At 35.3% G+C, this 13,876-nt stretch overlaps 1 protein-coding gene across 1 annotated transcript in view; it reads right to left on the minus strand.

The window, feature by feature from the left end:
- CASQ2 (calsequestrin 2) overlaps nucleotides 1-13,876 on the minus strand; it is a 101,403-nt gene that overhangs the window by 47,848 nt on the left and 39,679 nt on the right. The window contains exons 3-5 of the mRNA XM_074263160.1: nucleotides 8,257-8,357; nucleotides 6,286-6,397; nucleotides 3,033-3,106 (exon numbers count right to left, since the gene is read on the minus strand). Of these exons, the coding sequence (XP_074119261.1) occupies nucleotides 3,033-3,106; nucleotides 6,286-6,397; nucleotides 8,257-8,357 (287 nt within the window). The remainder of the gene's footprint in view (nucleotides 1-3,032; nucleotides 3,107-6,285; nucleotides 6,398-8,256; nucleotides 8,358-13,876) is intronic.

Genomic DNA, 13,876 nt, shown 5'->3' on the forward strand with positions numbered 1-13,876 from the left:
GGCCTAGTCACACAGTCATTGATCAGTCAATGGAGATGCATTGATCATTCAAGGAAAGTTTATAAGTAGGGCTTCTTAGAAGCAAGAGGAAATCCATCCAAATTATTGTTCACAAATACAATCAGAAATGACAATATTGGAGTAGTTATATGACACAGTGGATGGAGCCCTGGCACTGGAGTCAGGAGGATCTGAATTCAAATGTGGCCTTAGACACTTAATATTTACTAGTTGGGTGACCTTAGGCAAGTCACTTAACCCCAATTGCTTTGCAAAAATTAAAAACAAACAAACAAAAAAAAAAATTGATGATACATCTTTTTATAAAAACTTATACATGCAAGCCCTGTGTATTTCCTGCACTTATGTCTGGGTCAACAAGGATTTTAGGGCACAAATGTAAAAGTTGAGTAGAAGCGCCACATGATATATAAATTCTAGATTCCTCAAGCAAAGTTTTTCCAAGGCTTCCCTTGCCTCCTACTAAGCCTAGTATCTATCCCTTGGGAAGTCCCTGCTTTCATGCTTACTCTTTATCTTGAAGTAGAGCTCATTCATTCTTTTGACAAATATTTATTGAGAATCTACTGTGAGCCAGGCTTTTTGCAAAGCTCTACTCTTGCTCCTTAGTGTTATTACACTATTTGAGAATGCTATATTAAGAGCTGAAGAGGCCCTCTGGTGACCATATAACTAAGTAGTTTAGCCACTTATTTATTTTAATGGTAGTGATGGATTTTGCCAGAGGAGAGGAAAGCACTCAGACATTTATATGGTGATCACACAAGGGCAGACAGCAACGCCAATGCTTATTCTAAAAATGGTCAGCCTGTGTATTCTGTGAGTCTATTTAGGCACCAGTTAGACTGATGAAAAATGAAACCAGCTCGGAACAAATTGTAACGTGCCTTAGAGCTCAGAAGTAAAGATTTCTCAGCCTTGGACTTCGTTATCAACTTTGCTTTGTTAGCTGGTTGCCATCCTCTGTGCAATTGTGTCCCTTCTCCTTGTGAGTCACAAAGTCTTCCAACTAAGACATCCCCTAGGACATATTTGTCCTTTCCTTTCCTTATTTATCACTCAAGGCCATTCCCTTATCACTACTGAAGCTTTCTAATAGGTCACCTTGGGTTTTTTGTTTGTTTGTTTTTGTTTGTTTCTTTTTTTGTTTTTTAACATTTCCCTGTTCTAATTCATCCTGAAAAATGCTGTTGGAGTTAACTTCTCAAAAACCATTTTCATTATTTTGTATATGCACAAAAACCTAGTAATTCACTATTTGAGGCACTCATGAAACCATCCTAACTGGTCTCCCTGCTTCTATCTTTCCCTGACAATCCATCCTTAACAGAACAAAGTCCTTTTCTTCAAATATAATATTATTATTCTTTTGATTAAAAACTGTTCAGGACTCTCCAATGCTCATAAGATAATATTCAAGCTCTGCATCATTGAGTACTTGCCTGGTTTTCCAACTTTATTTCATCCTTCTCCCAGTCCACATTCTATACTCCAACCAAAATGGCTTATTGCCTATTTTCAGAACTTATTCTGCCCTCTCTTGACTTCTGGAGTTCACAAAGGCTGTTCCCTATGTCCAGAATATATTCCTTATTCCTCTCAACTTATCCTTCCTTCAAAGCTTAGGTTAGGTGCCAAGCCTTGGATGGAACATTTCCTAATTTCACCTTGCCTCCAACTGTCACCATCAAGTGAAAGTGATCTCTCTTTCTAAATATTTTCTCAAAGCTCTTTTCTTTCTTCTGCTCAATTATATTGTCTTTTGTACATCCTTTGTGTTTTAATTCCTTTAAATAGTAGATGCTTAAAGGGTAGCCACCATATTGCTTTCTATCTTTGCATCCTCTACACCTAACATAGTGCCAGTTGCAGATAATGAAGAAAGATTTGTTGAATTGAATTAAATCATATTAAAAATCTAAACTTTTTCTTGTATAAAAATCATACTCATTTCTCATTTCTTAACATTATCATTTAGCTGTAGCCAAATTCATCTATTTGCTTTCCTTTACTTCTAAACACACACACACACACACACACACACACACACACACAAACACACACAAACACATATACATATATATACTGATTGGCCTCCATGCATGTATATCTCTTTCCAGAGGTCTCTTTTATCCTTGCTACAAGTATGGATCCATTCTCCTTTGAAAACCATTTTAAAAAATCACCTCTTACTTAAGTTAAGGCTCCTAGGATTAACATAATGTTATTTTGGTCCTTCCTATAGATTATTTGTGTCCTCCCTTCTGCATCAAGTTGTTCTCAACAACTTGACAAGAGTCAACTAAGACAACCTCTTAGAACAATGTTTTCATTCTTTAATATATACTAAGAACACTTAAGAGAAGCTTCAAAAATACCTTTTTGACAGCCAACTGCTTCTAATTATGCTGAGCACAAAGTTTCCATGATTAGTATTCCTTTTCCTTTGCCACTTGACTAATGTAGGAATACTTGCCATGTTTGAAGGGACTGTGAAAAGATCTAGTTCTTACAGAATCCAGAAAATTCATTGGGCTTATAATAAGTTCTAGGAAAATCCTAGAGAATATGATAACTCTTTCTCTGACTAAAAATCTAATATAGAATATTCAGAATCACCTTGCCCACTTTGGAAGCTCCCCTGACTCAGATTCACATCAGTCACTTCTGGATGGCTCAGAACACCTACCATTTGGGGTGAGCCTCTGGAATCTCAGGATGCCCTAGGATTTAGGGTCCATCTAGGCAAAAGGCACTTTGAACCTTTTTATCTTTTCTGATACTGACACTTCTTAGAAGTGTCATGGTAGCAGGATGGCTAGGCACTTCTTGAAGTAAGGCATTTTAATAGTCCACTTTAATTGAATTGTGCCTTATTTCCTATGACTTCTTTCTTGGGAAATAGAAACTAAGATTGAAAGCTAATTGGAAGGGAAAGGAAGAGAAGAAAAGATAAGAAAAAAGAAAAGGAAAGAGAAAGGAAAATTTTAGCCTTACAGATGTCTACTTACCCCTTTATCAAAAGTGGCAAAGAATTTGATGTAAGGCTGGAAATGCTCAGCTGCTTCTTCAAATGCCTTGTAATCTAAAGAAGATAAAAGGAAAGGAATTTTCAATATCCACACTCCAGAAATCTATTTTCCTCTTTAAAAGAAATGATTTAGTGATATTAAAGTATCAACCAATCACTTAACAAACACTATTATTTCTAGGCATAAAAATAAACAAACAAAAAATACTCCTTCTTCTCAAGGAGCTCACATATGATTTTAGAGTAAGAAAGATATTTACATAGTGGGAAAAGGACTGGATCTGTGATTTCATTGATATAGGGAGTCCTATCTCCTTACAACTTAGATTGTTTAAGAATTTCCTGGGGCTTTGAGAAATAAAATAATTTGTCCAAATACAGGTAATATAAATCAGAATCAAGATTTGACTCCAGTACTTCTTGGTTCAGAGGTCAAATCTTTATTTGCCATTACCATCCAATTAATATAGCATAATGTCTTCTATCCTGTACTGTAATTATCCGATACTATAATATCTTATACTATAACATACTATAAGTACACCATCCAATTCATATAGAATAATATCTTCTATCCTATACTATAATATTCTATCTTATACTATAAGTATAACTAAGAAGATGTTTATGTATCAATATTTAAATGTACATAATGATTTTCAATTGTATTAAATCAACTCATCAATAGCATTTATTAAAGGTCAAGTATACGACAGGTCTTATGACAGGTTCTAGGGCTACAATATTAAAAATGAAACTCATGAGTTCTTCATGAAGCATTCAAAATCAATTGAAGTTTCTTGGGGGAAAGTAAATCTTATCATTCTTCTATGAGGTAGACAGGTGAAAAGAGAAAGGGGCTGGGAAAGAAAAAAGGATATTCAATAATTACAACAGAAATCCTTCAAATACAAACTCCGATTATTATATCTGTGGTTCTCTGAAGGATGAGGACTGAGTAATGTATCTTACTGTAAAGTTGAATTAATTAGTAATCATTGTTATTGTTCAGTTGGGTCAACTCTTTATAACTCTGTGGCCCATATTATCTATGAGGTTTTCTTGGCAAAGATAGTGGAATAGTTTGCCATTTCTTTCCATTAAATTAAGACAAGCAAAACTTGCCCAGCGTAATATAGCTAGTATCTGAGGTTGGATTGGAATTCAGGTTTTCCTGTCTATAGGCCCAGAGCTCTATCCACTGAGCCATCTGGTTGCCCTATTAAAGATCACACAATAATAATTAAAACCTTCTTAATTCTTTGGAGTTTATTGCCCCCTTCTGGAAGATTTTAGTCTGTTCATTTTCTTTGCCCTGCCCTAGCATCAGCATGGCTCCCGTAGGGGAATTTTGAAATGGAATAATTTTCAAGATTTTCTATGACTTTAAATTTCAATCAGAACCTTGGAGTGATAGATAAGTGATATGTTGAATGACAGCCACTTTTCTTAAGAGAAAATTTGGCCATTACCTTCCATTAGAAAGAATAGCTGTTGATAGAGATTCTCTATGCACAATCTCTTGGAAGACAGAGGAATCAGATTAGGGAAAAGAAATTTACATAGTATATTCAGAGTTATAGATAAACACACTCCAATATACATCTGGAAAAGCAGATAGATGAGAAGATATATATATATATATATATATATATATATATATATATATATATATATTCAGTGGAATTATAGGTAAAATGCAGGAAGTCACTAAAAAAAATACCAGGTTTACCAAACCTAAATACATGTTATCAGTCTATTCATGACTAAAAACAGAGTTTGATTCAGTAATTCAAAGCCTTTATTGAACCAATGACAAATCTAACTATATTGAAGAATGAAAATCTAAGGAACTTTTGTACCTTAAACATTCAGGCCTTTTTAGACTAGTCCAAATTTTTTCATGCTGCCCAGGTCTCCAACCTTCTATAACTACTTATGTAAACAATGACTATCTTAATCATCCCATTTAGTTTTTATGTGGGAGCAACTAAGTGGCACAATGGACAGGGCTTCAGGCCTGGAATCAGAAGACTAATCTTCCTGAGTTCACATCTGACTTTGACCCTTACTAGCTGTGTGATCCTGGTCAAGTCATGTAACCCTGTTTGCCTCAATTTCCTCATCTGTAAAATGCGCTGGAGAAGAAAATGAAATCTTTGCCAAGAAAACCCTAATTGGTCTCATGAAGAATTGAACAGGACTAAGAAAAAATGACTTTAAAATTTCTTCACTTTCCCACCATTTCCTTAATTTCAAAGAAAAGTATGAAAACATTAGTGTTCTCAAAGTAAATATCTTCTTTAATGTTTTTTCCTCATTTCCTTTATTTCTTAGTTGTAAATGCAAAAGGACTAAGATTAAGGATGCTATAAAAGCTGACAGAATGATGGGCAATTTTCTAGTCTATACCTCTCAAATTCTTGCCCTCAGCTTAAAGAGTCCTTTAGTATTTTGTTAATGACATAGTCCATCCTCTAATTTGTTACCAAAGAACCGTGACCATTTTATAAACCACTCAATAAACTCCAATGGCTCCCTATTGCCTCCAGGATCAAATATAAAATCCTCTCTTTGACATCTTTCACAACCTAATCCTTTTTTATTCTTCCAGACTTCTCACAATTTATGCCTCTTTCCACAGTTTTCAGCAGAACAGCAATGGTCTTCTTGCTCTTCCTTCTGTATGATACTCCATTGTCCTACTTGGTGTTTCCCCTCTCCTGAAGTGCTCTCTCTTTACCACTGCCTTCTAGCTTCTCAGGCTTCCTGATTCAAGGAACAGCTCAAATTCCCTCTTTTGCAATAGATTTTCTGTTTGGCATTCAAAATCCCTTATAATCTAGACCTTCTTGCCCCCTACCTTTCTAATCTTTTTATATATTATACTATCCCTAGTATTATATTTAGTACTATTACTTTTGTAATATATCACCTATATAGTAAAATATCTAGCACTATAAATGAGAAGGCCTGGATAGATGGCTACCTATATTATTTAGAGGGAAGATCTACAATGATGGGATCTATAGAAAAATGAAGATGTCCCTAAGAGTACAATGCTTGTCTTTTCCCAAGTACTGCCTCAACTCATTGCCCTCTTTCCTACATGTCAGGTGAATATATATATCAGTGTGCATGATTGAAGAGGTCTCTCATGTTTTTCTTTCCTTGTCCCCAGTGGGAAAAGTCACTTTCTTAGGCTCATTGGCTGAAGTCTGTAGATGACTTACGTTCTGAGTCTTCGCTCTTGAAAAAGCCAATGAGTTTGATGTAGTCATCAATGCGCTCGAAGGCTTGGACTTCCAGTTTGCTGTTGATGATTTCCACTGGATCTTCAATTAGCTGCAACAACAAATATATTATTGTAGGGTATACAGTTCAGTGCAGAGGCAAGAGAGCCAGATTTGAAGTTAGAAAATTTAGATTTGAATACCAGGTCAGACATATTATCTGTATGACCTTGGGCAACATAACCTTCCTTGACATTGATTCCTTATCCCTAAAATGAGAGGTTTGCAGGTGGATTAGATGGTCTCTGAGATTTCTTCCAACTCCAATTTATAATACTAGTTCAACTATTACTTTTCCAGGGGACAATCAAACATTTGTTTAGTTATGTGAATTGATTGGGGTAGAGTTGGGGTAGGCTAATTATCAAATACTATATAGTATTGTATTTTTTTAATAAGAAAAAGATTGAATAAGCAGTGGTCATTGTCTAGATCTACTTTGAAAGGTAGTCCTATACCATCTCAGAGAAGTCCTAAGCCTTCTGGAAGTCTCTTGGGGTTCAGAGTATGGAATAAATGGAGTGTTACTGTACAGAAATGCTATGAGCATTTGTATTATACAAATGGGAAGTGTCTGCTTGTGTATCATTGTAGCTAGCACTGGGCTCTGTAAGTAGGGAAAACAACCAAGGAATTGACCACCTTCCAGAGAAGTATTCAACCATGAGCATGATCATATCTTTGTGAATCTGAAGTGTTTTATCTGTTAATTTGTTGTACAGAGAAGCAACATAATACAATAGAACATGCAAGATTTGTAATTGAAGCACTAGGTTTATGTCTAAATAAAATACTGAGCTTCTTTGAACCTTAGTTCTTTCACTTGTAATTTGGGGATAATAATATACTACTTACCTCACAGGGTGGTTATGAGAAAAGTGCTTTGTGAATCTTAATGTAATGTACAAATATGTTATTAATATTACTTGTCAGTATGCAGATAAATTGTGCTATGTTGTGCATATATGAGTATAATATATGTGTATATCTGAGTATATACATAACACACACAATATAAGACATGACTTTATATTATATGCATAGGCATATTTCTCTGGATCAGTTATTGGGCATATGTGTAATTTCATGGGTAAAAATTAGTGTGGGAATGAATGTATATATAAGTAGGGGGTGATTCTGCCCCCATTTGGAATTATAGGATCATAGTACATCAGGAGTAGAATCTAGCCTAGCTCCTTCATTTTACTGATAAGGACATGGGAAGTATAGAAGGATACCTGTGATTCTAAAGCTTAGTTGGCCACAAACCAGTCCTAGAACCCAACTCTCAGCCCAATCTAGAACATCTTACCTTGGAAGATACTCTTTTTTTCTGCATTAAGAGTAGCAAAAGCTCCCAGCTTGTTACCCTCTAATTTCTCCTCCTATAAATTAAATATCTTCCTATTTTTACTGTGTTCCATCTTTGCAATCTTCTTGCCAACATCAGAAGAATGCAATAACTAAACCAATGAATTATCAATGGGAAGTAATCAATTGACAGTGGATAAGTGGATATAGAAATAAGTTTTAAAAATCATAACAGATAGGCAAACACAGATAGAAAAACTTCCACATGTAATAAAACTGAGATATGGGCTTCCCAGGAGGAATAAGATTCTCTAACACAGGAGAAAGTCCCAAAAAAAACCATAAATATTTTTGCTTATGTTCAGTCATGTTCAACTTTTTACGACACCATTTGGAGTTTTCTTGGCAAAGATACTGGAAGGGTCTGCCATTTCCTTCTCCAATTCATTTTACAGATGAAGAAACTTAAGCCAACATAAACATCGTAAATATTGCTCACAGTTTATCAGTTAGCAAATTTTCAATTTTTTGAAAGTTTTGCCCCTGGCTATTTTCTGGACAAAATAGTTCCATCCAAAGCTAATGTGAATCCATGCTTACATCTAAAAGGAATTCCACCAAAACATCAGCAGCCAGTTCTCCATCAAACTCAATAGTGCGGTCACCCTTAAGGATATACAGGCTCCCTTCTTCATCAAAACCTGGAATAAATAAAGAGACAATGAAAAAAAAGATAATCCTCACAGGGAAAATCCTTTTATATCAGTTCTTTCTGGACTTAACTACAGACTCATTTCCTTCATGAAGCTTTCTCAAACTAATGTTACTCTGTTCTCTACCATTCATTCTGTTTATTGTTTAGACTATAGGATCAAATCAAATGAAATCAGGTTTTATGCACACACATACATATGTTTATGTGTATGTGCTTTGTAAATGTTAAATATCATTGTTATTGCTATTGTTATTATTACTAATTGCCTTTGCTATACTTTATGTCTTGCATGCTCAAATAATGACAATAAAAATAGTCTTGATATAGTGCTTGAAGATTTGTCAAGTTCTTTACAATTATTATCTCATTTGATCCTCACAATAGCCCTGGGAGGTAAATGCTATTATTATCCATGTTCTATATGTGGGGAAATTGATGCAGAGATTTGCTTAATATTAACAGAGCTAGAAAGTGTTGGAGATCACATTTGAACTCAGGTCCCCCTGCCTCTGGGCCAGGTGGGTGGTATCATAGTGCATAGAGTGCCTGGTTTTCCACTCACCTTCCTAAATTCAAATTTAACCTCAGCTACTCACTGGTTGTGACTCTGGGCAAATCACTTAACCCTATTTGCTTCAATTTCCTCATCTGTCAAATGAACTGGAGAAGAAAATGACTTTGAGTCCCAGATCTGCCACTAAGTACAGTGGAAAGAGCTTTGGGCAAACCCTTTCACTTTTTGGGGGGCCTCCTTTCATCATTTATAAAAATGATCTAGTAATGCTAGAGACATTGTAGCATCAGGGAAACAGGGTTACATTTGGAATCAGAAATTAGATAGATCTGGGAGCAAATCCTGCCTTTGATACTTGTTAACTGTTGTTCAACCTCCCCAAAGCTTAGTTTCCTTATCGTCAAGTAGTCAACAAATATTTAAGAACCTACTATGTGCTAAGTACTGTGCTAAATACTTGGAATACACACACACACACACAGACAGAGACAGAGAGAGACAGACAGAGAGAGACAGAGAGAGAGAGAGAGAGAGAGACAGAGAGAGAGAGAGAGAGAGAGAGAGAGAGACAGAGAGACAGAGAGACAGAGAGACAGAGAGACAGAGAGACAGAGAGAGAGAGAGACAGAGAGAGACAGAGAGAGAGAGAGAGAAAGAGAGAGAGAGACAGAGAGACAGAGAGAGAGACAGAGACAGAGAGAGAGAGAGAGAGAGAGAGAGAGAGAGAGAGAGAGAGCTGCTATCTACAAGAAGCTTACTTGGGTGGAGACAATACAATAGGGATTATAATTGGAAGAACTATAGTTGGGATGATAAAATGAGATGATACTCCATAAATCTTAATGTGTTCTATGAATATTAGCTGTTACTGTCTCTAAGTAAACTCTGTCTTAGAGCTCCCTCCTAATTCACAAAGTCCATGACTTTATAAATTATCTTCTATTTATTGATCTTCTATATTATTCTGTACACAGAAAGTACTAAATAGATGCTTAGTGAGACTGTATATTGCCTAGGAGAGCCATATAGCTGAAGTCATCACTAACTCTGTACATATTCTCATCTGCAAATCATCAAGTATTCTATATATTAGTATAATATTACTGTCTCTAAGTAACTTTCTATTTCAGGCTCCCTCGTAATTCAGAAAGCACATGACTTTGTAAACTTATCTTTTACTTATTGCCTATTGCACCTACTATATTATTCTGTACACAGAAGTACTAAATAGATGCTTAGTGGCAAACTGCCTATTATCTAGGAGAGCCAAGTTATCACTGTCTTTAACTGTACATATTCTCGTCTCCTTAGATTCTATTCATTATTAAAATATATAAAGTTCTTTACAAAACCTTAAAGCATTATATAAATGTAAGTTATTAATAGTAGCCAATAATAAAATAATAATCATGTAATATAATGGAAGAAAGGAAACAAACTATTCAATGCCTAGGCATTTAATAATAATAATAATAAAATTTAAAAAATTTAAAAAAAACCAATAAAAATAAATTATAATAATAAATGTTAGGCACTAAATGCTTTACAGATATTATTTCACTTAATTTTCATAACAACCCTGGAAGGTAGGTATGATTATTCTCCTTATTTTATAGATGAAGAATTCGAGATAAGTGAAGGTTAAGTAATTTAAAGGTGAAGCTTAGAAGTATCTGAGGCCAGAATCTGAACTCATAGCTTTATAGTTCAGTGTTCTATCCAGTGCAGAACCTCATAATATAATCATGATGATAAACAAGCACTGTTGCTGCTATTGTTCAGTTCCGTTCAACTCTTTGTGACTCTATTTGGGGTTTTCTCAGCAAAAAAAAAAAAATAAAAAATGGAGTGGTTAACTATTTTCTTCTGTAGCTCATTATTCATTATGGCTTTGTTTCCTATGTCCCAGTACAAGGAACAAGACAGCCTGCAGCATGGCAGAGTCGAGATGCCATGGAATGCTCATTGGATCTGATCTTAGAACATCTGGGCTCAGAACTTATTTTTCCACTTGTTATCTATATGACCCTGAGGAAGGCATCTAACTGTCCTTTTGTGAACATGAAAGATTTGGACTGGATCATTTCTGAGGTCCTTGTTGTTTGGAGTACTAGATGCCCTCAGCCACACCTATGAGCCTTTGTGCTGATGTCTTCCCCCCTCTCCTCCATCTCTCAGAATCCCTCCTTCTTTTAAGACTAAGCTCATATGCCATCTTCTACACAAAGCCTTTTCTGATGCCTCAGATGCTAATGTCTCCTCTGACATCTCCAAGATCATCTTATATATCTATTTGTATATTCAGAGTTATAAGGACCAATTGTTCAATGTTCAGTGGGAGTCTTTAAACTTCAGAAACTGACAAATGCTTGATTTGTTGTTTTGCCAATTGTCCACAACAAAGTGCTGGAGAAAATTTTAATAAAGCAAACTAAACTTAAAAGTACTGCTTGTACTTTTTTTCATAGTTGATTGTCAAATATTTACCAGATCACTAAATACATAGAATTACATGCATAAATACATATACATGCATATATATATTTGGATCTATGTGTGTATATATATACATACATGTGTATGCATATGTTTTAGATACATACTCCATATGATATATTGAGCTAATTCTCTATATATTTTAGAAAGGAGGCTTTTATCAGAACCTTTGAATGTAAAAATATTTTCCCAGTTTATTGCTTCCTTTCTAATCTTGTCTACATTAGTTTTGTTTGTACAAAAACATTTTAACTTAATATAATCAAAATTTTCTATTTTGTGATCAATAATGATCTCTAGTTCTTTGGTCACAAATTTCTTCCTTCTCCACAGGTCTGAGAAGTAAACTATCCTATGTACTTCTAATTTGTTTATAATATCATTTTTTATGTCTAGATCATGAACCCATTTCGACCTTGTCTTGGTATATGGTGTTAAGTGTGGGTCAATCCCTAGTTTCTGCCACACTAGCTTCCAATTTTCCCAGCAGTTTTTGTCAAATAGTGAATTCTTATCGCAAAAACTGGGACTTTGCGTTTGTCAAACTATAATTATTGACTATTTTGTCCAGTGACTTATTCCACTATCAACTACTCTGTCTCTTAGCCAGTACCAAATGGTGTTGATGACCACTGCTTTATAATATAGCTTTAGATCTGGTGCAGCTAGATCACCTTCATTTGCTTTTATTTTCATTAATTCCCTTGAAATTCTTGATATTTTGTTCTTCCAGATGAATTTTGTTGCTATTTTTTTCAGGTCAGTAAAATAGTTTCTTGGGAGTTTGGTATAGCACTAAATAAATAGATCAGTTTAAGTAGTATTGTCATCTTTACTATATTCACTCGGCTTATCCAAGAACACTTAATATTTTTCCAATTGTTTAAATCTGACTTTATTTGTGTGGAAAGTATTTTGTAGTTTTGCTTATATAGCTCCTGACTTTCCCTTGGCAGATAAGATTCCCAAATATTTTATACTATCAACAGTTATTTTAAATGGAATTTCTCTTGCTGTTGGATTTTGTTAGTGATGTATAAAAATGCTGATGATTTCGAGCTCAGAATTTTACAAGATTTGAAGTGTTTACTTCTCTCACAACAGTTCTGAAAGGTACTACCCTCAGCCCTGTCCACTTTAAACACATAATGTCACTAATTCCTCCATTGTACTCTGCCCTCTGGTATCTGAGCAAAAGTACCTGAGATCCTTCTACAATGATAAATCTTTATGAAAAAGGAAGAGAAAATAAAATAGGGTGAGATTAAGACTCCCTGTGGGGAAAGAAGGCAGGCTTTATTAGAATGATTTTAGGCTCCAGGGAAAAGGGACAGATGGTCATTTGTATGTTAACCTAATTTGTTCTTTTACCCTTGGGAAAGACTGCATTTATGAATCCCCATTTAGTTGGGTGCCTGCCATAAATGGTATCTAGGGAAGAAGATGACACTGTCTGTCTTCATGATTTATTTGTGTCTCTAATTTTAAGTTCTTCTGGATGTCTAGCCTAAATACATCCTGCTACAAAATCATCCTTTTTTTGGTCTCTAGCTACAACCTCCATGAAAAATAGAACACAGCTATTTGTTATCATTGGAATGAAGAACATCCATAAAACTTTTTCTATATTTACACCTTCCAAATCTAATTAACCTTTCTGCAATGGTCCTGTTTTATAATCAATCCCTTCCTAAAATTGCTCTCCTTCACTGGTCAAGCAGAAAGCTGACTGGACAGTCAGTACCTGTGTGTGTGTGTGTGTGTGTGTGTGTGTGTGTGTGTGTGTGTGTTATAGTGGAAAAGCAAAACAAAATATTGTAGAGTTTGGAGCATGAAGATTCTGGGCTCATGTCTCAGTTCTGTCACTTATTGTTTGATCTTAGAAAAATCCTTTCCACATCTTGGCCCTTCGTTTCCCCATTTGTTAATTAAGAGGGCTGAACTAGTGGTGGTAGATGTGAAGATAGGAAGGCCTGAATTCAATTCTGCCTCAGATACTTTATTGGTGTTTGACTCTGGGTAAGTCATTTAATCCCTCTCTGAGTTTCCTTTTCTGTGAAAAGAGGGAATTGGACTTGATGAACTTAAGGGTAAAGGTACTAATATTCAAGGATCCCTGTATGATAAGAGGAGAAAGGGGAGTAAGGAGAGAGGAGGAAGTTGCCTGAGTGTAAAATGTACCTCTTCATATATGTATATATATTTATTTGTTAAGGCATTTGGGGTTAGGTGACTTGTCCAGAGTCACACAGCTGGGAAGTGTAAAATGTCTGAGACCACATTTGAACTCAGGTCCTTCTGCCTTCAGGGCTGTTCTATCCACAGTGCTACCTAGCTGCTCCTCCCTCATACTTTTTAGGAGTAAAAATCATCAAGCATATTTACACATCAGCATGTTATATTGATATGGGGATAAGAAGTGTCAAAACCGCTACTCTGGGAACTTAACCAATTCTGACCTAAGCAAACACTCTCCATGCTAATGACAGTACACA

The sequence above is a fragment of the Sminthopsis crassicaudata genome, chromosome 4, assembly GCF_048593235.1.
Source record: "Sminthopsis crassicaudata isolate SCR6 chromosome 4, ASM4859323v1, whole genome shotgun sequence".
Classification (NCBI taxonomy): domain Eukaryota; kingdom Metazoa; phylum Chordata; class Mammalia; order Dasyuromorphia; family Dasyuridae; genus Sminthopsis; species Sminthopsis crassicaudata.